This window comes from Phoenix dactylifera, chromosome 13, assembly GCF_009389715.1.
Source record: "Phoenix dactylifera cultivar Barhee BC4 chromosome 13, palm_55x_up_171113_PBpolish2nd_filt_p, whole genome shotgun sequence".
Taxonomy (NCBI): domain Eukaryota; kingdom Viridiplantae; phylum Streptophyta; class Magnoliopsida; order Arecales; family Arecaceae; genus Phoenix; species Phoenix dactylifera.
Window position 1 is genome coordinate 7407790 of NC_052404.1, and position 25880 is coordinate 7433669.

The 25880-nt window shown below is 37.4% G+C and overlaps 1 protein-coding gene across 6 annotated transcripts; it reads left to right on the forward strand.

Moving 5' to 3' along the window:
• Positions 1-822: 822 nt before the first annotated feature.
• LOC103696887 (SUPPRESSOR OF ABI3-5-like) lies at positions 823-25094 on the forward strand. 6 transcript variants are annotated; one of them, XM_039132890.1, is made up of 17 exons: positions 823-976; positions 1087-1148; positions 14218-14350; positions 14553-14593; positions 14841-15606; positions 15694-15765; positions 15847-15939; positions 16020-16099; positions 18569-18722; positions 20042-20129; positions 20215-20306; positions 20367-20453; positions 20532-20702; positions 22135-22324; positions 22592-23596; positions 23955-24154; positions 24765-25094. In XM_039132890.1, exons 3-17 carry the CDS (start codon positions 14303-14305, stop codon positions 24942-24944), a joined length of 3267 nt encoding a protein of 1088 aa, XP_038988818.1. In that variant the 5' UTR covers positions 823-976; positions 1087-1148; positions 14218-14302; the 3' UTR covers positions 24945-25094. The 6 variants fall into 6 exon arrangements, with proteins under 6 accessions (XP_038988818.1, XP_026656853.2, XP_038988821.1 ...); XM_026801052.2 differs by having other exon boundaries at positions 20385-20453; XM_039132893.1 differs by having other exon boundaries at positions 18572-18722.
• Positions 25095-25880: the final 786 nt, after the last annotated feature.

Sequence of the window (25880 nt, forward strand, 5' to 3'; positions counted from 1 at the left end):
TATAGCATATGTCTTTAAGAAATTCTAATCAATTTTTATATTTTGATACCCGCCCTCAACAATAAATATTAAAAGCTAGCATTCGATGAAATAAGATATAATAGCTGCTATAAATGAATAGTGAAAGAACTTTTATAACTTTTTTTATATAATTATTAAATTTATTTTTTTGAGTAATATTTTTACCAAAAATATTGAGGAGCAAATAATAGACCAATTTGAGTGTTAAAATCATCTGAAAAAGATAAAGATAAAATTAGATTTTTTTACGTATAAACCCTCCTAAATATATAAAATTAAAATATATAAACTTACATGAATACCCTTGCAAAGTTTTTATTTGAATATATACCCTCATAAATATTTCTTTTTGTATGTCTACCTATCAAGAATATGTTAATCGTTTTTAGTTTTAAATTGCTATTTTTTTAACAGTGTTAGATTGTATGCATATATGTAAAAAAAAAAAGAAAAAAAAGAGTATTTATGCAAAATAAGTATTTTATAAGGAGCAAATATTAATTTAGAAGGATATTAAAGTGAATGTAAATATTTAAGAGAATATATACATAAAAAATTCGCAAAATAAAACTATACTCATCTTTCACCTCACCTGCGTCAGCACGTGAAAACTAGTAAAGCAGATATATCGGGTGTGGCGGAAACCCATGGATTCGTCGAATGGGTTGACGACTTGGGGTTCCTAAGAAACCTGACCGTCGGATATCATCTAACGGTAGATGACGTGGTTGGAAACATTTGGTCCGGCGGCGTGCGTCAAGGACCATATTAATTGCCTCGCCTCATCAAGTTTTTATCAACCCTTAAGCCCGTCCCCCTTCTCGCGAAAGAAACCCTCGCCCCCCTTTCTCCCCTTCTTCCTTCTCTCCTCCACAACGATCTCAAGATCGATCAAGGACTGCGTGACCTCCGGCGAGCGGCTCCCGGCGCAGTCACCTTCTCCGGCCACCACGAGGTCAGAAATGTTGGTGGGATTGGCGAAATCATCGCCTCCCCGTGCTCGATCTCGTCCTTTTGCTGTAAAAACCCTAAACTATGTTGTGATTATCTTTTCTTCTTGGGCAGCCTAGTAGATCGCCGCGTGGTCGCTACCCTAGCCTGGGGGATCTTTCCGCAGCCACCTTCAGGTAAAGGAGAACCCTTACATGGACTTTGCTTTGGATTGCTGTTAGCATCGGGTTGGTTATTCTTCGTAGGATTCTTTTTCTATGCATTCGGACCCCAATTAATTTTTTGTTTTTTTTGGGGAATTCTTTGTCCTGAATATGGTCTACTTCCTGTGTGGATTGTTCAAATTCAGTGAAGTATGTCTGATTTAATTGGTATTTTGCTTCTGGATCGTGTTTCTTTTCCAGTTCTGGTAGAGAGTTGGGAGAAACACGCACACAAATGATAACAAAGAGGAAACTTTGAGCTCAATAAAGAAAGATTGATCGCTAGATCTATAGCAGACTGTTGGAATGTGTGTTTTAGTGCGTTTCTTTTGATCATTGGTTTCCATGTAGAGGTTTTTAGCGTTTTAATTCACAGAATCGGTGCCTTGTGAGCATCTTCAGCTTTGCATGCTTCCTTACTTGTTATCCATGTTTTAATTTTTTGAAGGTACTATTACTAGGAGGAATGCATCAACCTGCTTTATGAATGTTGAGGTCTTGGGTTCCTTTTATAATTTCAAAATTTTCACTGGAAATTGTTGATTTGCTGCATTCTTTTTGTACTTTTTGGTAATTGAATAATCTTGCTGGGTTTTACATGAAAGATGAATTAGCAAGTAATTGTAAAGTTGTTTTCGAAGGCTTAAATCACATAAAATGAAGGTTACACTAATTGCCGAAAAAATAAGAAGCTAAAAGGGTTAGTGATGGTAGGCTGATTGATCTTCTATTTTTTGGTGCACAACTGCAGAGGGATGGTGGGATACTTCTAGTAGATATGAGGACAAAACATAAAGAAGTCTTAGTGTCAGTAGGTTGGGTTTTGTTTCAGAAATTTCAAGATCTTTAGTTTGTAGCAATACATCATGTGGAATTTCTATTCATGGGCCTCTAACTTTGAGGGATCGAGTGTGAACCAATGGAAATTATTTTTTTGACTAAGGAACCTGTTGGAAGGTAGATAAGGTTTAAAAATTGTTACAGTGAAATAAAAAGTCGGGAGCCAACTTGAAGCATTTCCTTTGAAATGAATTTTATCATCTTTGTTTTAAGATTCGGATAAGTAGGTAATGGCTTATAACTTTACATTTTTCTGGTTGGGTTTAGTGAGGAATGTACCTTGACCATCATTCATTTAGTTGGATGACAGCACATAGGCTAATATGCATCCTTGTCATGGGTATTTAAGCCTAGCCAGCTTTCAAGAAAAAGATTTATGATTTGAAAAGTGATGGTTGTGCATTAGTCTAGAGATAAAAACCATGGGTAACCTACCTATGGAAATAGAGAATGATAACAAATTCTTCTTCAATCTTCGTCAATACTTCCCAGATACTTAGCAGAAGTGCCAAGGATCATGGTGTCACGAAGCATCGTGAACCTTATTTGGGGAAAAAAAAATAGAAAAGGGAAAAATTCTGACTAAATTAATTTATTTACATGTACATATTCAATTTGTGTTTTTATGCATATATGTGTTCTTATGCATTTATGGTTGCATTGATTAGTGCATTACATCGACTAGTGAATGTTACCTTATGTCTAGGAAGCTTGTATTCTTTTGATGGTTCACTAGAACTGTTCGGCATTGCAGGTCTTCCTATTTGGCAGTTGGAATCATTATTGTGAATGCTTGCAATGAAATTCCCTTTGTTAGGACACTCCAAAAGATTTTGCCAACTGTTGACAGCTATGTCTAACATGACTAGTGCACTGCTTTTTTGGAATGCCAAGAAGTGGCACAATGTGCCTCGCCTAGGTATCTAAAAGTGTCTAGGTAACATAACTCATTAGACTATTTAGAAGTGTATCAATGTTGCAAGTGGAGATCTGAGTTCAACTTTGTTTCCATATAATTTAATGTAAGCTAGGATTGGATGCATATGTAGATGGTACCATGAAACCATAGGACATGCCCCTTGAATGACCTTAATGGCGTGCTTAGAAACCTTCTATTGTTAGAAAAAGTATATTAAGCTCAAAGATTTCCTCTGGATTAGAGGACTTTTTTTTATTCATATAATTTGATGTTTTGCTGGTCAAGAATAAGAAAATATAATGTTGTAGCTAGAGGATCAATTGGCATTATACTGGTACTATTGGGTTGGACATCATGTCCAACAGTAGTCCATCTAGGGGCATGATGAAAGCTATTAATTGGACACTCTAAGAATCTGGTGCTTATCTTTCTTTCTTCAATTAGTTACCTAAGATGCTGATCGTTGAGCACAATTTTTTAAAAATGGTTAAAAGTTCTGGTTCCAATGAGAAATTTGTGGAAGTCATTTAAATCTTTGGCACTGAGTCCAGGAATGGATAACTTGTTGTGGAACAACCTCTTATAAGTTATAATTATTGATGTTTTTGAGCAAATGTGGGAAGACTATTTTAGTAGAAAAGAAGGTTGTGAAAAATAACAAGCATCAAGGACGGTGGAACCATCTCAAATCGGGCGGTTCTGACTATTCCGAGCTGTATCGGTGGCTCACTGGTATAGTTCCAGCAATGGAAACAGGACCCGTTGCCGGAGCCGAAGGAGGAAAGATAGAGCGAGTGGGGGAGGGAGGCAGAGGGAGAGGTCGGGACACCGGTAGAGAGTTGGGAGAAACACGCACACAAATGATAACAAAGAGGAAACTTTGAGCTCAATAAAGAAAGATTGATCGCTAGATCTATAGCAGACTGTTGGAATGTGTGTTTTAGTGCGTTTCTTTTGATCATTGGTTTCCATGTAGAGGTTTTTAGCGTTTTAATTCACAGAATCGGTGCCTTGTGAGCATCTTCAGCTTTGCATGCTTCCTTACTTGTTATCCATGTTTTAATTTTTTGAAGGTACTATTACTAGGAGGAATGCATCAACCTGCTTTATGAATGTTGAGGTCTTGGGTTCCTTTTATAATTTCAAAATTTTCACTGGAAATTGTTGATTTGCTGCATTCTTTTTGTACTTTTTGGTAATTGAATAATCTTGCTGGGTTTTACATGAAAGATGAATTAGCAAGTAATTGTAAAGTTGTTTTCGAAGGCTTAAATCACATAAAATGAAGGTTACACTAATTGCCGAAAAAATAAGAAGCTAAAAGGGTTAGTGATGGTAGGCTGATTGATCTTCTATTTTTTGGTGCACAACTGCAGAGGGATGGTGGGATACTTCTAGTAGATATGAGGACAAAACATAAAGAAGTCTTAGTGTCAGTAGGTTGGGTTTTGTTTCAGAAATTTCAAGATCTTTAGTTTGTAGCAATACATCATGTGGAATTTCTATTCATGGGCCTCTAACTTTGAGGGATCGAGTGTGAACCAATGGAAATTATTTTTTTGACTAAGGAACCTGTTGGAAGGTAGATAAGGTTTAAAAATTGTTACAGTGAAATAAAAAGTCGGGAGCCAACTTGAAGCATTTCCTTTGAAATGAATTTTATCATCTTTGTTTTAAGATTCGGATAAGTAGGTAATGGCTTATAACTTTACATTTTTCTGGTTGGGTTTAGTGAGGAATGTACCTTGACCATCATTCATTTAGTTGGATGACAGCACATAGGCTAATATGCATCCTTGTCATGGGTATTTAAGCCTAGCCAGCTTTCAAGAAAAAGATTTATGATTTGAAAAGTGATGGTTGTGCATTAGTCTAGAGATAAAAACCATGGGTAACCTACCTATGGAAATAGAGAATGATAACAAATTCTTCTTCAATCTTCGTCAATACTTCCCAGATACTTAGCAGAAGTGCCAAGGATCATGGTGTCACGAAGCATCGTGAACCTTATTTGGGGAAAAAAAAATAGAAAAGGGAAAAATTCTGACTAAATTAATTTATTTACATGTACATATTCAATTTGTGTTTTTATGCATATATGTGTTCTTATGCATTTATGGTTGCATTGATTAGTGCATTACATCGACTAGTGAATGTTACCTTATGTCTAGGAAGCTTGTATTCTTTTGATGGTTCACTAGAACTGTTCGGCATTGCAGGTCTTCCTATTTGGCAGTTGGAATCATTATTGTGAATGCTTGCAATGAAATTCCCTTTGTTAGGACACTCCAAAAGATTTTGCCAACTGTTGACAGCTATGTCTAACATGACTAGTGCACTGCTTTTTTGGAATGCTAAGAAGTGGCACAATGTGCCTCGCCTAGGTATCTAAAAGTGTCTAGGTAACATAACTCATTAGACTATTTAGAAGTGTATCAATGTTGCAAGTGGAGATCTGAGTTCAACTTTGTTTCCATATAATTTAATGTAAGCTAGGATTGGATGCATATGTAGATGGTACCATGAAACCATAGGATATGCCCCTTGAATGACCTTAATGGCGTGCTTAGAAACCTTCTATTGTTAGAAAAAGTATATTAAGCTCAAAGATTTCCTCTGGATTAGAGGACTTTTTTTTATTCATATAATTTGATGTTTTGCTGGTCAAGAATAAGAAAATATAATGTTGTAGCTAGAGGATCAATTGGCATTATACTGGTACTATTGGGTTGGACATCATGTCCAACAGTAGTCCATCTAGGGGCATGATGAAAGCTATTAATTGGACACTCTAAGAATCTGGTGCTTATCTTTCTTTCTTCAATTAGTTACCTAAGATGCTGATCGTTGAGCACAATTTTTTAAAAATGGTTAAAAGTTCTGGTTCCAATGAGAAATTTGTGGAAGTCATTTAAATCTTTGGCACTGAGTCCAGGAATGGATAACTTGTTGTGGAACAACCTCTTATAAGTTATAATTATTGATGTTTTTGAGCAAATGTGGGAAGACTATTTTAGTAGAAAAGAAGGTTGTGAAAAATAACAAGCATCAAGGACGGTGGAACCATCTCAAATCGGGCGGTTCTGACTATTCCGAGCTGTATCGGTGGCTCACTGGTATAGTTCCAGCAATGGAAACAGGACCCGTTGCCGGAGCCGAAGGAGGAAAGATAGAGCGAGTGGGGGAGGGAGGCAGAGGGAGAGGTCGGGACACCGGTAGAGAGTTGGGAGAAACACGCACACAAATGATAACAAAGAGGAAACTTTGAGCTCAATAAAGAAAGATTGATCGCTAGATCTATAGCAGACTGTTGGAATGTGTGTTTTAGTGCGTTTCTTTTGATCATTGGTTTCCATGTAGAGGTTTTTAGCGTTTTAATTCACAGAATCGGTGCCTTGTGAGCATCTTCAGCTTTGCATGCTTCCTTACTTGTTATCCATGTTTTAATTTTTTGAAGGTACTATTACTAGGAGGAATGCATCAACCTGCTTTATGAATGTTGAGGTCTTGGGTTCCTTTTATAATTTCAAAATTTTCACTGGAAATTGTTGATTTGCTGCATTCTTTTTGTACTTTTTGGTAATTGAATAATCTTTCTGGGTTTTACATGAAAGATGAATTAGCAAGTAATTGTAAAGTTGTTTTCGAAGGCTTAAATCACATAAAATGAAGGTTACACTAATTGCCGAAAAAATAAGAAGCTAAAAGGGTTAGTGATGGTAGGCTGATTGATCTTCTATTTTTTGGTGCACAACTGCAGAGGGATGGTGGGATACTTCTAGTAGATATGAGGACAAAACATAAAGAAGTCTTAGTGTCAGTAGGTTGGGTTTTGTTTCAGAAATTTCAAGATCTTTAGTTTGTAGCAATACATCATGTGGAATTTCTATTCATGGGCCTCTAACTTTGAGGGATCGAGTGTGAACCAATGGAAATTATTTTTTTGACTAAGGAACCTGTTGGAAGGTAGATAAGGTTTAAAAATTGTTACAGTGAAATAAAAAGTCGGGAGCCAACTTGAAGCATTTCCTTTGAAATGAATTTTATCATCTTTGTTTTAAGATTCGGATAAGTAGGTAATGGCTTATAACTTTACATTTTTCTGGTTGGGTTTAGTGAGGAATGTACCTTGACCATCATTCATTTAGTTGGATGACAGCACATAGGCTAATATGCATCCTTGTCATGGGTATTTAAGCCTAGCCAGCTTTCAAGAAAAAGATTTATGATTTGAAAAGTGATGGTTGTGCATTAGTCTAGAGATAAAAACCATGGGTAACCTACCTATGGAAATAGAGAATGATAACAAATTCTTCTTCAATCTTCGTCAATACTTCCCAGATACTTAGCAGAAGTGCCAAGGATCATGGTGTCACGAAGCATCGTGAACCTTATTTGGGGAAAAAAAAATAGAAAAGGGAAAAATTCTGACTAAATTAATTTATTTACATGTACATATTCAATTTGTGTTTTTATGCATATATGTGTTCTTATGCATTTATGGTTGCATTGATTAGTGCATTACATCGACTAGTGAATGTTACCTTATGTCTAGGAAGCTTGTATTCTTTTGATGGTTCACTAGAACTGTTCGGCATTGCAGGTCTTCCTATTTGGCAGTTGGAATCATTATTGTGAATGCTTGCAATGAAATTCCCTTTGTTAGGACACTCCAAAAGATTTTGCCAACTGTTGACAGCTATGTCTAACATGACTAGTGCACTGCTTTTTTGGAATGCTAAGAAGTGGCACAATGTGCCTCGCCTAGGTATCTAAAAGTGTCTAGGTAACATAACTCATTAGACTATTTAGAAGTGTATCAATGTTGCAAGTGGAGATCTGAGTTCAACTTTGTTTCCATATAATTTAATGTAAGCTAGGATTGGATGCATATGTAGATGGTACCATGAAACCATAGGATATGCCCCTTGAATGACCTTAATGGCGTGCTTAGAAACCTTCTATTGTTAGAAAAAGTATATTAAGCTCAAAGATTTCCTCTGGATTAGAGGACTTTTTTTTATTCATATAATTTGATGTTTTGCTGGTCAAGAATAAGAAAATATAATGTTGTAGCTAGAGGATCAATTGGCATTATACTGGTACTATTGGGTTGGACATCATGTCCAACAGTAGTCCATCTAGGGGCATGATGAAAGCTATTAATTGGACACTCTAAGAATCTGGTGCTTATCTTTCTTTCTTCAATTAGTTACCTAAGATGCTGATCGTTGAGCACAATTTTTTAAAAATGGTTAAAAGTTCTGGTTCCAATGAGAAATTTGTGGAAGTCATTTAAATCTTTGGCACTGAGTCCAGGAATGGATAACTTGTTGTGGAACAACCTCTTATAAGTTATAATTATTGATGTTTTTGAGCAAATGTGGGAAGACTATTTTAGTAGAAAAGAAGGTTGTGAAAAATAACAAGCATCAAGGACGGTGGAACCATCTCAAATCGGGCGGTTCTGACTATTCCGAGCTGTATCGGTGGCTCACTGGTATAGTTCCAGCAATGGAAACAGGACCCGTTGCCGGAGCCGAAGGAGGAAAGATAGAGCGAGTGGGGGAGGGAGGCAGAGGGAGAGGTCGGGACACCGGTAGAGAGTTGGGAGAAACACGCACACAAATGATAACAAAGAGGAAACTTTGAGCTCAATAAAGAAAGATTGATCGCTAGATCTATAGCAGACTGTTGGAATGTGTGTTTTAGTGCGTTTCTTTTGATCATTGGTTTCCATGTAGAGGTTTTTAGCGTTTTAATTCACAGAATCGGTGCCTTGTGAGCATCTTCAGCTTTGCATGCTTCCTTACTTGTTATCCATGTTTTAATTTTTTGAAGGTACTATTACTAGGAGGAATGCATCAACCTGCTTTATGAATGTTGAGGTCTTGGGTTCCTTTTATAATTTCAAAATTTTCACTGGAAATTGTTGATTTGCTGCATTCTTTTTGTACTTTTTGGTAATTGAATAATCTTGCTGGGTTTTACATGAAAGATGAATTAGCAAGTAATTGTAAAGTTGTTTTCGAAGGCTTAAATCACATAAAATGAAGGTTACACTAATTGCCGAAAAAATAAGAAGCTAAAAGGGTTAGTGATGGTAGGCTGATTGATCTTCTATTTTTTGGTGCACAACTGCAGAGGGATGGTGGGATACTTCTAGTAGATATGAGGACAAAACATAAAGAAGTCTTAGTGTCAGTAGGTTGGGTTTTGTTTCAGAAATTTCAAGATCTTTAGTTTGTAGCAATACATCATGTGGAATTTCTATTCATGGGCCTCTAACTTTGAGGGATCGAGTGTGAACCAATGGAAATTATTTTTTTGACTAAGGAACCTGTTGGAAGGTAGATAAGGTTTAAAAATTGTTACAGTGAAATAAAAAGTCGGGAGCCAACTTGAAGCATTTCCTTTGAAATGAATTTTATCATCTTTGTTTTAAGATTCGGATAAGTAGGTAATGGCTTATAACTTTACATTTTTCTGGTTGGGTTTAGTGAGGAATGTACCTTGACCATCATTCATTTAGTTGGATGACAGCACATAGGCTAATATGCATCCTTGTCATGGGTATTTAAGCCTAGCCAGCTTTCAAGAAAAAGATTTATGATTTGAAAAGTGATGGTTGTGCATTAGTCTAGAGATAAAAACCATGGGTAACCTACCTATGGAAATAGAGAATGATAACAAATTCTTCTTCAATCTTCGTCAATACTTCCCAGATACTTAGCAGAAGTGCCAAGGATCATGGTGTCACGAAGCATCGTGAACCTTATTTGGGGAAAAAAAAATAGAAAAGGGAAAAATTCTGACTAAATTAATTTATTTACATGTACATATTCAATTTGTGTTTTTATGCATATATGTGTTCTTATGCATTTATGGTTGCATTGATTAGTGCATTACATCGACTAGTGAATGTTACCTTATGTCTAGGAAGCTTGTATTCTTTTGATGGTTCACTAGAACTGTTCGGCATTGCAGGTCTTCCTATTTGGCAGTTGGAATCATTATTGTGAATGCTTGCAATGAAATTCCCTTTGTTAGGACACTCCAAAAGATTTTGCCAACTGTTGACAGCTATGTCTAACATGACTAGTGCACTGCTTTTTTGGAATGCCAAGAAGTGGCACAATGTGCCTCGCCTAGGTATCTAAAAGTGTCTAGGTAACATAACTCATTAGACTATTTAGAAGTGTATCAATGTTGCAAGTGGAGATCTGAGTTCAACTTTGTTTCCATATAATTTAATGTAAGCTAGGATTGGATGCATATGTAGATGGTACCATGAAACCATAGGACATGCCCCTTGAATGACCTTAATGGCGTGCTTAGAAACCTTCTATTGTTAGAAAAAGTATATTAAGCTCAAAGATTTCCTCTGGATTAGAGGACTTTTTTTTATTCATATAATTTGATGTTTTGCTGGTCAAGAATAAGAAAATATAATGTTGTAGCTAGAGGATCAATTGGCATTATACTGGTACTATTGGGTTGGACATCATGTCCAACAGTAGTCCATCTAGGGGCATGATGAAAGCTATTAATTGGACACTCTAAGAATCTGGTGCTTATCTTTCTTTCTTCAATTAGTTACCTAAGATGCTGATCGTTGAGCACAATTTTTTAAAAATGGTTAAAAGTTCTGGTTCCAATGAGAAATTTGTGGAAGTCATTTAAATCTTTGGCACTGAGTCCAGGAATGGATAACTTGTTGTGGAACAACCTCTTATAAGTTATAATTATTGATGTTTTTGAGCAAATGTGGGAAGACTATTTTAGTAGAAAAGAAGGTTGTGAAAAATAACAAGCATCAAGGACGGTGGAACCATCTCAAATCGGGCGGTTCTGACTATTCCGAGCTGTATCGGTGGCTCACTGGTATAGTTCCAGCAATGGAAACAGGACCCGTTGCCGGAGCCGAAGGAGGAAAGATAGAGCGAGTGGGGGAGGGAGGCAGAGGGAGAGGTCGGGACACCGGCCTTCGCCGGCCCTCCACCGACGTCCCTCCCTCTCTCCCTCTTCTCTCTTTTTCTCTCTCCCACGGTATCGTGCCCTCTATCTGGACAGGCTCGGAACGGCCCGTACATCCTGCAGGGGAATCAGTACGGTGCCTGGTACCACTTATTCCGACCTTGATGAGCATTATTATGATTTAGTTGTGTTTTGTGCCATTTTGTTTAAACTAAAGGCTCAAAATTCTTCTGTGTTAACATGTGTTTAATTTTGCGTGTTTAGAGGTAACAAAAAAGTAGCTTGTATGAGTGTGTTTGTTTGTGGTCTCCTTGTCATAGTATCACCTTTCATATTTTCTAAGCAAGGGAACTTGGGAACATGTTCCTAAACACATTGAGTCATTGTTGTCATAGGTGGCTGGTTACTTATGTTACCTAGACCCTCATGTCCAGCTCTTAGAATCCGTGTTGGATGCATATCTAATCAGATACATGTCAGATACTTAGATGCTTATAAAGAAAATTTTTAATTAAAGCTTTTGTTCTTTCTAGAGATTGTTCAAGAACAAAAGTTTTAAATACCTTTGCAAAATGCCATGTTTTAAAATTTTTTAGGCTAATTAGGAGGTTTGGATGAGAAAAACATGCATATCGGAAAACCTTGATCACATTAAAATTGTCATTGTTTTCTCTTATACAATATAAATATATATTTTTTACTTAAAATTATCCTTTTATGTGTATCATCGCATCTGTTTTTTTCCCTTGCTAAGTTAGGCACTTGGACACATGTCCAAATCTGATTCTTGTGTCCATGTCCATGCAATACTGGTGGCTACATGATGCTTATATGGTCTGGCTTGGGTGTTAGGTTTTGGCGTGGTGCACGCTGCTTTCATGGATTTTAGGTGAAGTAGTTAGCCAAGATCATAGGTTGGTATCAATGTGGGCACTTAGCTGCCTGAGGGCATTTTGGTTTTCAGCATACCACTTTGACTCACTGCTTAAGGTAGCTTGGTTTGTTTTCTTTTATTATTATAGAAGATGATAAATCTACGATCTTCTTGATAATAGATTTATCTGCCAAGATTTAAGGAAAAGTTTTTGGAGCTTAAAAATAGAAGTTCGGTACATACATGTTGATTGGCTTATTAAATGTACTTTCTGATTTTGTAAATAGACCATCTTGATTTTCTCTAGAAATGTCTTAACTGATTGATGAAACTTGTCACAGACTTTGATTAAACCCATCATGTGTACTCTGCCTCACCTCCCCCAGCTGACTATATTAAAGGAAAGGGATTCTTGAGGGAACACCATCTTGATTTTCTCTAGAAATGCCTGAACTGATTGATGAGAATTGCTGCAGACTTCCATTAAATCCATCTAGTGTACTCTTCATCTTCTCCCCCAGTTGACTATATTAAGGGAAAGGGATTCTTGAGGCATAGGAGGTAGGGAAAATGGGAGAGAGATTGGTTGGTGGAGAGGGTGGAGATGGAGGCTATCAATCTCCCCTGGCAAAGGCTGTTAAGATCTTTGTTTGCAAGAGAAATCCTTATTATGCTTATCCCTCCATGCTTCCTTTTCCTTCTTTGCGTCTTGACTCTGAAAACTACCTATTATATATCTCTTCTGATACTACCAATTATAATAGTTATGCAGGTTTAATGAATTTTTCTGTAATTCTAAGACCAGGTAACTTCTTGGTTGGTCAGGCCTTAAATTTGGTCAATATCGAGGTTTAACTAGGCAGGTTTGGAAACCTTGTTGAACGTGCTTCCATCTTTATATTTGCCTTTCCTACAATTCCAGAATTTCATTCTATGTCTATCCTCCGTCTTATTGCTTGGGTCTGAAGAAAAACATAATCCGGCTGCCCAAGTATTAGTACAGTGTAATTTGCTAGGTTAAAAGGTTAATATTGCTCTCGATAAAATAAAAGAACTTATTATGTTATTATCCATTTATTTATATTTTCAAAATATCTTTTCAAAATGAAGTTTAGCCACAATAATTACCTGACATGTCACAACTTTTAATGCTAGTGCACATATTGATGCAACACTTGTGCTTATCTGCATATTATTAATGCAACACTTGTGCCTATCTGCATATTATTAATGCAACGCCTGTGTTTAAAAGTATATTTAGGGATCCCTACTGGTCAACTTGTATAACCTTACAATAAAGTGTTAGTTCATGACTTAGAGTCATACTGCATGTGTTTTGCTGGCATATCCACTTGATTTTTTTTTTTTTTTTTGTGGTTGTTTTTGTTGGGAGGGAGGGGGTTCACATTGTGTACTGATTGGAAAATATTTAAGCATTAATCTGTTTTTTTTTTTGTGCACGCGTGCGCACATTGTGCTTAGTTGTTAATGTATGGGAAATGGTGTCTTTAGTATGGCTTAGGATACCATGCTTAGTTGGATGATTTAAATCATTTTTCGTTTAAAGCATGTGTATTTTTTGCTAGAGAATAATCTAAGCTGCCTTGATACAAGTGGTATATGTGCTATAGCACACCATAGCATACCGAGTTGTGCATCTGTCAATGATGCTATATATCTTATCATGTAGGTGTTTGTTGTGTGTTAGCGTGGATGATGTAAAGCTAAGCTTACCATGCTGGTTGCTGACTGAGGACATGGTGCATAATGTGTTAATTCTTGGTCTCATCCACATTGTTGCTTGATATGTATGGATAAATTTATGTTCTTGTTTGTGTATGCATACTCATATGTTATATGTATATTTTACATTGACACTTTTTTAGGCATTTTGAGCAATTGACCTTTTGTTGGTGTATGCTCTCCCTTCACATTTCTCTTGCAATTGAATCCTGCTTTAAGCAACTAATTTTTGATACCTTCTGAATGTTCTTTTACATCTTTATGTGCTTTAAACTTAGGGAGGAATGATATCGTGTTTCAAGCTGAAATTTGAAACAAATGAAATACATCTTTCTCTTCATCAACAGTTTGATCGATTTCTTTCTTTCTCTTTTTTTTTTTTGTTTTTTTGGTAAGGTCACTCTGTTTGGATATGATATGTAATACTTTAGTGGTTCAAGCTACAAAATTCAACATTTAGTAGTTCTGAGAAGTATCCTATCCTTTATTGATGAATGCTGAAGAACAATATTATTTGGTAGTATGCAATTTCAAACTTTCAAAGGTTTAGATGATTGTGATGTAAGAGCCTGAAGGTGGAGTATTTATTGGATGGTTTGGTTTTGAAGATTCCACTAGAAAGGCTGGCCATGAGGGTTGGTTCTTTATTGATACCAGTATAACTGTGTCTGTTTGTGCATCCATTACAGGATAGATATCCAAACAACCCGCACCCAAAACATGTGAAAGATCATCAAGAACTTTGCAGGGTAACACTGGTGCAGGCTGCAAGAAATGGATCCAGGGCGTTATGTTCTACAACAAGGATGGGATTCTAATAGTGTAATTGCAGCTTTCTCTTTTTACCTATCCGGGATGACATAGCAGATTTTATGGATCATGTGATTGTCCTCCATGCTTACTGCCATCTCATTCTAAAAGAACTGTCAAAGGAAGCCGTGGGCCAGTGTTGATATGGAATGGATTTCCCTATGCCTTCCATAAATACTTGTTGCTGACTTGGGTTATTCTGTTGAATCTACAGGCATTGGAGGGGTACGGTGCAGTCCGCGAGCCAGATTTAAGGTGAGCAATGATCGATTAATTACGGCTATTATAAGTGGCCTGTGGGCTAGATACAACTTTACGCCGACCCTTCATAAAATATCAATCACTTTGTTACAAGCAGTACTTTATTAGCTTAGCTGGTCGTTTCAGCATTATGCTGACCTTTTGATCTATAATATGTAATACTGAAGCATAGTTGTTTTCTTATGATGTGCCATATTTCTATGTCATTTTGTATTTTCCACTACTCAACTTATTTTGGCAGGGCTGGTGGATCATATGGTGGTAGAAGGTTTCTGGATGAAGGTTACTCTAGAGACTCTGTTTATGCAAGGAGTGCGTTCCGCCGGGATATACTTGAAAGGGATGTCTATCCACCACCAGCATCTGTTGGTGGCATCTGGCATCAGCCTAGAAGAAATTTTGAAGAAGAATATGCACTCAACAGAGACTCTAGAAGACATGTTGAACCATTTAATGAGATGGATAGTTATCGTGACACAGAGAAGTATCATGAAATTGATTCATTTCACGAAGTTGATAAATTTCGTGATAATTACCGTAATGTTGACAGGTATCATGACACTGATGGTTACCGCAGTTATGGATTTGATAGATCTGCGAGGTTGAGTGGTAGAGATCATGATGAGATTGGCAGTGAGTATGAATTCCGTCATCGTTCATCTCATCGGAGCAGGGAAAACAGCCGTGAGAGAGATTATGATTATGGTCGATATGCATACGAGTCTGATCATGAGAGAAAGAGGGATGGTAGTTGGAGAAGACGTGTATCCCGTGATCGTGAACGTGAAAAGAGGGGTGTGAGCTGGGAAAGAGACCAAAGTCCATATAGACGTCATGACCGCTCTCAGTCCCATGGCCATGGTGATCGTTCCAGATCAAGATCTCCTCGAAGTAGAAGTCATGGCCGAAGTCATAGGGAGGACAGTTATGATGATGGTCGATATGAAAGGGGTGAGAGACGAAGGGATCATGACCGTGATGAGAAAAGACACAATGACTCTTCAGTGGTATGCTCAAACTATACCTTAAATACCTGTGTGGACATTCATGTCTTTATGTATAGCCTAAATTATGAATATTTTTATTTGCTGCAGGCCCCATCCGCCACTGTTGTTGTGAAGGGTTTATCACAGAAGACGACTGAAGAAAATCTGTATCAAATTCTTGTATGGATTCTTTGTGGCAAATGGTTTGGTTTGTTATAATTTTATCGATTCCTTTTACCTGATAGCTCTAACCTTTTACAGGCTGAGTGGGGACCCCTTCGTCATGTACGTGTGATTAAAGAGCGAAATTCTGGCATCTCTCGTGGATTTGCTTTTATTGACTTTCCGACTGTGGTATCTATCATATGGATATTATCTATTTGCAGTTGCTTTGTCAACTGATTTTGTGCTTACAAGCTCATACTGTTGTGCAGGAAGCTGCACGCAGCATGATGGACGTTATTGGAGAGAATGGACTTGTAATTGATGGAAGAAAACTGTTTTTTGAATACAGGTGCTCATTTTTTAAGGAGAAAGATAGCTTTTATACTTGAAGTTTGATTTGTAAGTCTTAAAAAGATTGAACCCTTTTAAGTATAGAGTGAATTACAAAACCCCTCCTGACGTGTACATTTATTACACTTACACCTAATAGTTTGTAAAATCTACACTTACACCCAATTAAATTAATGATGTTAGTGAAAGTGTTCACCTCATGTGAAAAGTCGAAATTTTCCTTGAGTGGAGAGGAGGATACAAACCTTTTATTTTTGTCACCTAAGGTTATATTGATCATTTTTGAATTTTTTTCTGATGTGGCATTATGGGTTTCATTTAAGGGTCACAGTTTGACTAACATTCTATTGAGCTCTGGGTTAAAGTGTTAGATAAAAACATAAGCCTTAGGGGGGTAAGCGTAGGTTTTTCAAACTATTGGGTGCAAGTATAATTTGCCCCTAATCTTAGGGAGAGGTTTCGTAATTTACTCTAATTTATAAGATGGACATAGCTCTGCATATAAAAAAAAAAATCTACAGATTATCTTTATACATACCATTTTATTTATTTTCTTCAGATTATGTTATACAGCCCTGCATTTCAATTTGGATAATGCATGATACTTTTTATAATTCGTAGATTGAAATTTTATGCAGAAGCCATCTTATCGAAAATTCTAGTCTATATGGAAGGTGTGAACTCAACATAAGTGTAGAAAGATGATGGTGTTGGTTTGGCTGTTTAGTAAAAGTTAAGGGAAATATCAGTACTATTTTAATGAGAAGAGGTTTCTGTAACTTGATTTTTAAGTTATCCTTACAACCCTTTTGTAGCTGGACTCCAGCATTGATATTAATTTTTTTCCCCTGCAGTAACTGTTTCCCAAGCATCTTCCCCCATTACTTATCTAGAGGCTTCTCAACTACTTACCCTCCTCCTTTGCCTCCCCAACCTTGATCTGTGTGGGGTTGGGGGAGGGGGGGGGGGGTGTGAAGAAGTAAAAACAGCATGCATGCAGGAGTGTGAAGCCCTCCCCCATGCCAAACCTTAAGAGGAAGGGCAGAGTCCAGCATGCATGCAGGAGTCTGAAGCGTTTCTATTTTTTTCTTTTTTTTTTCTCCTCCAATCTGAAGACTTATGCCAATTTAGGGAGGATTAATATTATTTTGTGGATAGGGTGCAAATAGGGCTGACAATTGTTATCCATCCATACTTCCATTTAGTTGAACAGAGCACTTGCAGAGCACGTGTAAATACCAGTAATTGTAAAAGAAAGTATATAACTGTAAATAAATAATAGCTCAAGAAAAAAAACTGTGAATAAATAACTGATGAACAGTGATATCTATATTAAGAAAATGGGGCAACTTCTTTTTTTTTTTTTTTGCACATATTTGTCATAAGAAAATGGCTAGTGACAACCCATTGACTAAGCCATCTTTGGATAGAACAGTGAGTGCAGCTTAGTTCTGGTTGATCTGAATCCAACACGAGCCAACCTGAACTTTGGGTTGGCTTGGGTTTGGGCAAGTTGAATTGAAGTTTGGATAGGCTTGGTCTTCCACACACCAATCAAATTTATGGTTTGGTTGGGTTAACATTATGGGCAAGCAAAATGTTTTAAAGTGGTGGGGTAGTTTGAGCAAGGAATAATTGCATCAGAAATGATTTGAAGGTATATCCTACTTTGAAGGTACTGCTGGAATAGGAACTAACAATGAGGTAGAATCGATGCAAAGCCTTGGCTTGCTAAACCGGACCTGTCCAAGATGCACCGAACCGGACCGGTCGGAGGGAGACGGAGAAGGAGAGAGGAAAAGAAAGAGGAGGAGGGAGGGGGAGGGAGGCCGAGAGAGAGGGAGAGAGGGCTCAGAAGCTCCCCTTGTTTTGTTTTAAAATAGGGATCCTCTGTTTCGAAACAAAACAAGGGCTCGTTTTTATTTTTTTGCCAATTTTGAATTGAAATCGGCAAACAGTTTGTCAACTTCAGTTCAAAACGTCAAAAAAAAAAATAACGGTTTGCCGTGGTACGGTACGATACGGATCCGTACTGTACTGTGTGCCGTCCACCGATTGGTACAGATCCTAGTACCGGTTCAGCAAACATTATAAATATAAACTATGCTAGGTCAACATCTAAGGCTTGTTTGTTTCACTACTGTTAATTTACTAACAATATTTTTTGTTTTCTTTTGAGCATATATATCTCAGGAGATGTTCAGTTTCATCCTTTTTTGTTTCTTTGTATTTAAATTTTAAACTCTTAGTAAGAGCTGCAAGTAGAAAAAAAGTTGAATTTTGGGAGATCAATGTGCTGGCCTATTTCTAGATATGCTTTGTTCTGTTTGATTAAACTTCAGATGAAAGAACAAATGTTTCTTACATCACTCGTTCCAGATGATGTTTTTGTCAAATGTTTGCTGGCTATTGCTTGGTACCTGTAAGCAGTTTTTACATGCTATTCTGATAACCATTTGTACTGCAGTAGTAAGCCAACTGGTGGGGCAGGTGCACCTTCTTTTGGACAAGAAAGCACGGTAAAGTCAAGTCATGGGTACAACAGAATTGCTGCACCATGTGACTGGATATGTACCATATGTGGCTGTGTAAATTTTGCGCGCCGGACATCCTGTTTTCAGGTGTGTTTTAATGCTGTTAGTGTGCACTTGCAATTTAAGTTCCAGACTTCCAGGAATTATCAGCTGAAGTGTCATGGTCTACGTTATAGTTTGTATGGTAGACGAGAAGCAAACAAACGTTTCGACACATTGAACCAATATCTGAATCTTGTTTTTCCTTAAAGTATTCTGTTTCTTTTATCTGTTTTGGATACCTTAACACCTTTTTGGTCTGCTTAAGTGTCATGGTCTAAGCCACAGCAGAATTTTTTATATTCCTCCCTGTATGGCTGAATGTCTCAGCTGTTACAATCTCAGACATTATAATATATCTGAAAGTATCAACTTGACTCTACCAGACGTTGTGGTGCCAGTGATTGATTCATCACATGCATTGCATTAAGAAAGGTTATCAGCAACCAGTAAGTATATTTGTGTATGTTCATTGGCTGGGGAACCTTGATTCATATTTAACTTGTCTCACTGTACCATTAGTGATTGCGCAGTGTTCTCTAAATTTTATTTGGGGTGGTTGCTTTTTTTTTTTTTTACTAAACGATTGGAGGTCTTTGTATATTGACGGGCAAGAAATTGGTTTCGCACATTGGTGGAAAAGAGGGAAAAGAAATGGTCATATTTATTCTTTTTGATGGAAATGCTTTTCTGAGTACTAAAAGTAGACATGCTTTGTATTGGTTTGATCAGGCAATGTTCGTCACACATGGCATTTGTCCATTGAAAACATCATATTGAGGCAATGTGTTATTGGTAGTTATTCAGGATAACAAAGTTTGTTCATATGAGCAGTGTTTTTAGTCTTTTGATAGGTTTGCACGCAAATCTTGGGTCAAGGATTAAGGTTGCAAATTCAAAATTGTCAGAAAAGCCAGTTAACCTTTTTTGATTTGGCATCATGTATTCTTCTTTTTCTTTGTTCAAGGCTAGACATTCTGTCATGGTGAATGCAGATCCTTGTGTCAAAATCTTGGTTTATTTCCTTACTTGGCTATCCCTTAACTTTGCAAATGTGATTCCTGTGCCTGAATAGAGGCGAGAAATTTTGCCAATTTGGCAGGAAAACCTTGTGTTCTCCAGCTGCTTTGATAGCATGAGTCATTTGCATTTCGGGGCTGCCAAAGTTGTCTAATGGAAAATGCATGTCCTTCGACATTTTTTAAATTTCAGTCAAATCCTGACATGTTACTTGAAGTCCGAAGAAGATTGTGAGGTGGACCACCCGAATTTCACCTTACATAATATGGTTTTATACAATCTATGTGGTGGTATATGTGTCTGTATATCTTTGTTTGTTATCTCTGTCTTATAATTTGACAATTCAGTGCAATGAGGCCCGGACGGAGGATGCTCCTTCAGCAGACAATGCAACCTTCAACCCAATACCACCAGGGAAAAGGGGATCAGAGGCTGGTGGGATTTTTTCCCCTCGATTTCATTTTTTGATATATTATATACTTGTTATTCAGCAACTAATCAAAAGAAGTTCAATTCTCAGGCCCTACTCATGTTTTGGTCGTCCGTGGGTTGGATGAAAATGCTGATGAGGAAATGCTTCGGTATGAATTCTCCAAGCATGCTCCAATCAAGGTAAGATATTTTGCTGGTTTGGTTGGCAAATACTATTTGCCTTGTTAACTTTTATGGTAGCTTACTCTTTGCCTGCAGGATCTTCGCCTTGTTAGAGATAAATTCACCCATGTGTCTAGGGGATTTGCTTTTCTACATTTCCATTCGGTAATGATTCATTTGCTAAATCTCTCCCTTCTTTCCTGCTATCAGGTTCTCTTATCTTCTCTTTCATGTTGATTTTAGGTGGAGGATGCTACAAAAGCTCTTGAAGCAACAAATGGGATAACACTTGAGAAAAATGGCCAAGTGTTACGAGTAGCATATGCAAAAAGCATACATGGACCTGCATCCGGGGCTCCGCAGTCGAGCAGTCTTGCAGCAGCTGCAATTGAAGCAGCAACATTTGCTCAGCAGGTCTTTTCTACCAGCCTTCATCATTGTATAATTTTAATAACTCTAGCATAATTGGTTTTTTTTTTCCTCCTTGTCCTCAAAAGTCTTATTATCGACAATTTCGAATTGTGCCATCTCTAATGATGTCTAGACCCAGCTACTTAAACAATGATTAGAATATCAAAGCAGTTTGGTTTTATTTGATGCTTCCAAGTTCAATAAGTTTGCAGTAGATTGAAATATTATTATAATCTGTAATATTTCACTATTGCTTTCACTATCCTACTTTGGCTATCACATTAGCAGTGTCTTGTTTTTCATTGTCAAAATTTATACCACCATACACTTTAGTGCTTATCCTTCTATGTCTACAATAAACAATTCTGTGTGAATTGTCTTTTAACAGAGATTTTTCTAGAAGACTGTTTTCATTGACAATGTTACATCAAGTAGGTATGCTTATTGGTTCCTACCTGTGATTGGAAATTATGCAGGGGCATGTATTAACTTGTTCTTTTGATTGTTTTTTATATGTATTACTAAGCTAACTCAGATTCCCAACTTGTTGATTCAGAAGCCAAATTTTGATTTGTTAGGATCCAATATTTTAGGCTTCAGCTATGCTATAGGCATAGCTATGCCATAGCGGTGTCTACAATTTTCTATTGTCTTTCAGGCAGGTGTTTTTAGTTCTTTCCTTGCGACTGTCATACAATTTTGACCTCTCTCCTCATAGTTGCCTTTCCTGATTGTCCAGCATACATGACTTACGATCAGTACTGTTACCTTTGCATCTTCTTTAACTTCAATCTGTGCATTGAATGCACAACCATCTCCACATTTCAATCTCTATTTTCGCACATTCTGACCTCTACCTAATTGCTTGACATGTATGCTTAAAGAATTTTCTCTCCCTCCAGCACGGTGCTCTCACAACTCTTATCAAGCATATTTCCTGTTCATCCACTAATGCCTTCATTTATTTGTATTTTCCCCCTTATTAAAAAATCTGTCATTGTGCTGGGATACATATACATGTTCTGGTGCTTGCAAACTATCTTGTATTTATTGTAACCCATATACTTTGCTCTTCTGGTGCCTTAACATATGTTTTCTTTATCTGTGAATTTATATAATTATAAAAATGATGGATGTTGATCCTGCATTGAATTTTAATTTATGTGGGTTTTGTCTAGACTACTTTACAAGCTATGCAGAATTATGCAATGAATTCTTGAGCCAACTGATCTGCATCTGCATGTAAGAACATGGTTCATGACATTTATTGAAAAGATGCGATCCTTTGATTTCTCTCTTTTGGGTGGTTTATCCCTAGCATATTAAATACTGTTTAACATAAAAATGCAACTATGTAGTAAAATCCCTACAGTAAGTATAACGAGAAATTAATAGTTTGTTGCTTCTCTTGTTTCCCTTTCCCCCCCTTTTTCAGTATGATGCTGCTGGTTGGGCACCAAAGGAGTACAATCCTGATGAGAAACAATCTACTAGTGGGCTGGAGCAAAATACAAATGCAGATGCCCAGAAAGGTGGTTCAGCTCCACAATCTGGGTTTGTGTGGGATGAGAAATCTGGATATTATTATGATGCTGCCTCTGGTTTCTATTATGATGGAAATACAGGTTAGTCTTTTTTTTTATTGGTATCATGAGCAAATTTCTGGGACAACCTGTTGCCAGGTTGGAAGCCATTTCCATGAAATCTATTACTTTTACCCTATGAAGCTGCTTTTTTCTCCATTTTTTCAGAACAGAGCCTGATAAACTGATTCTGTATTATTTGCTTGTCTTAAAGCCTTTTACTAGGGATACGACATACTATCCAGCTAGGCTTTCTTAGTCCTTATTCTGAGATCATTTATTTGGCATTGTTTCTCTTGTTCGATGCAGGCCTTTATTATGATGGTAACAATGGAATTTGGTATTCTTATGATCATCAAAATCAGCAATATGTCCCTTGTAGGGACCAGGGCAATGATAAGGCATCCGGAGGGTCGGCAAATGAACGTTCAAAAGTATCAAATGGAACTAATAACAGAAAATTAGTGATGATATCTGCTCCTGCAGCTACAATTAAATTGGATGAGAAGACCTCACTGGCTGATGCTGTTCAGGCTGCTGCTACAGCAGCAATAGCTGCAGAAAAAAAGGAAAAAGAAAAATTAAAAGAGATAAAGTTGGCATCAAAGAGTAGCCTTCTGGCTAGTAAGAAGAAAATGAATAATGTACTGGCAATGTGGAAGCAAAGAAGTCATGAGGGGCAGGCTGCTCGTGTTGTGCTTGATGACAACAAGGATTCATCCAGCTTAACTGATGATAAACAGAGCAGTTCCTACAATGGCTCTTCAGGCATATCTGTGAAAAATAAATCAAAATCTGATTTTATGACTTTGAAGGAGATGACCAGCAGCTCTAACCATGCTAAAGCAGCTGGCCCTGGGGCTACTCAATCCATCTCTGCTCAAACAGTGGATATGGATTCTCAGATTAAGCCGATGCCTGTAAGTAATAGTTTAGGAGGCACCGTTATGGGTGTCATACGAAGTTCTGGGAGGGGTGTGATAAAGTCAGATACAACACTTTCTGGATCATCTATTGTGGGTACTGCTGTTACTTCAACTGCTGTTACAAGCACTACTGCAACATCCTTAATGAATGTTGAAGCACCTGCTTCTGTTACACCCTTCAAAACAGATGCATCAGCACTAGGTTCATATGGGTCAACTACAGCTGCTGGTCCAGGCAAGCGTAGGTTTTCTGAGACACCAATTCAATCATCTCGCAGAGAACAATCTCAGACAACATATAGAGACCGGGCAGCGGAGAGAAGAAGCCTATATGGATCATCATCTTCTATTGGGGATGACATGTCAGGGTTTGGGCATGGGAATTCAGGTAAGCACTTGTGATTTCATTACCTCGTATGTTAATAGTTCTGTTCTGTAGTGTACATCATCAGACATCAACAATTATCACAGCCATAGGGAGCAAGCCTTAACCCATCCTTGTTGTAATTTATGATCCTCCATTGTTCAATTATGAAAATGTCAGTTTAGTTTAAATATAATTGTAACTAATAAATTTTTTCTGCAAAGGTTGGGGAAAAGGTCACCACAAAGCATTGATGTATTTTTACTGACTCTAGCAGATGATAGTATTTATTTTTTATTTGTCAAACAGCTAAATTTATTGACTGTTACTTTCTCAAGTTCAAGATACATTTAACTTTCTTGTTATGCCTTTGTTTTTCAAGACTGTGACTATTCATATCGGAAGGCATCTTCATCCAACATGGGTGCAATGCCCTTTCCCCCAGGAGTTGGTGGTGGGTGGGCCACTGGTGACACACCAAGCAACACTGAAAATTTTGAGGTGATCACCACTGAACGGGCCATTGATGAAAAGAATGTGGGTAACAGGATGCTCCGAAGTATGGGCTGGCAAGAAGGACTGGTAACTCCTCTTTGATTTTTGAAGGAAATTACCACTTACATTGACAGAGAAATCTTTATTTCAGTTTTTGAACCTTTGAACTGCTCTATGTTTGGTGTACATTATATTAAAGTAGAAATTTTACCTGGTTCAACAATATATCAATAACTTAATTTTCATACATTAATCAGTTTCTTCTTCCTTTTTTTTTTTCGAATCATTCTGCAAACTACTGAAGATATGTTAGAAGAATAATCCTTTAAAAGGCGCTGACCGTACTACTTCTAGCTGTTTATCTGCATTTTTGAATTATTTTGGTTATTGAATATCTAATAGGACATGACATTTGTCTTTCTTGTAGTAATTCTGGTCATTCCTATACAAAAAAATTTTAATATCATTTTATCTAGGGTGTGGATAGTGAATGCTAAATTACCTATTTTAGAGATGCAAATGAAATTATTTTTAGCTAATTGCACTCAACGAGCTTATACTGAATGCTAGGCTTTAGACTTGATGGCCGTTTATGTGGATTCTCTCTGAAGTTTCGTCATGTTAGCTGTTATTGCTGACTCATCTGACATCTGCTTTGGCGGTTTGGATTTTTTTTTTGTAATGATTAAATATTCAGGGACTTGGTAAGGATGGTAGCGGTATAAAGGAGCCCGTCCAAGCAAAAGTTGTGGATGATAGGTCTGGGCTTGGAAGTCAGCAGAGAAAAATAGACCCCTCTTTGGAGGCACAGGCAAGCGATAGTTATCGAACCATCATTCAGAAGAAGGCTATTGCAAGGTTTCGGGAGATAACTTAGGTGAAATGAGAAGAGTTCAGATTCTCGGTGCTTTCTATATCAGAATTTGTGCTCTTTGGGACTTTTATCTAATTCATGTGTTCTTTGTGCTTATAAGTTATTTGTAGCATGCTATACGTAATTAATTAATGATTTTGCCTTCTTGCTTCTGGACTGTAGTGTATATTTTATGATTAAGCTGAACTGGCGTTGTCTACAGCCCACTGGAACAAAGCTCGAGTCGTTCTTTAACTTGCCTTTGTCGTCTCTCCTTCTGCACTTTTCGTCATAATAGAATATTGTCTTCAGAAGGCGTCTTTCAGTATCCCGTCCTCCCTATTTGAAAACTGGATAGGGGAACCTTAAAACTTTGTTTTCGAATATTTCAGATTGCATTCATTGCTTTGTAGGATGGGGACGTTGGATGTATAAAATATGCTTACCTGTCGACTGCAAGGCTTTTTAACTACGTATAAGATTGTTTATTGTCACTGGACATGCATTGGGTAAAGCAGTGGTTGTGGATGTTATCATCACAACTAGCTATGGCTTAGCTTCGACACATTGAAAGCTGATCTTAAAAATGCGTTGAGGGGGGAGCTTTTGACTCTTTCAACGTGTATGAATTGTTCCACAGGATCCGAAGTTTCTGGTGATCCAACTCCCCATTAGTAATGCTGATGTTGGCACAATATTAAATTTTTTTCCAGTGTCTGGAAATGCTATTTGGGGAACGCCTGCATGTGTTACTGGATCAACCCTGCGTGCTGGCCGTCAACATCTCTGCACGAGTAAGCAACCCTCCTATCCACCTATCATGCGAAAACTTTATACTTTCACTGATGCCCAGCGACTCAGCAAATAGCCAATCAGAACGGATCAGTGCTCTTGACGATACCTTTCCAGTGTTTCGATATAAAAGACATTCTGTGGAAGCTGCCCTTGAAACTATACTGA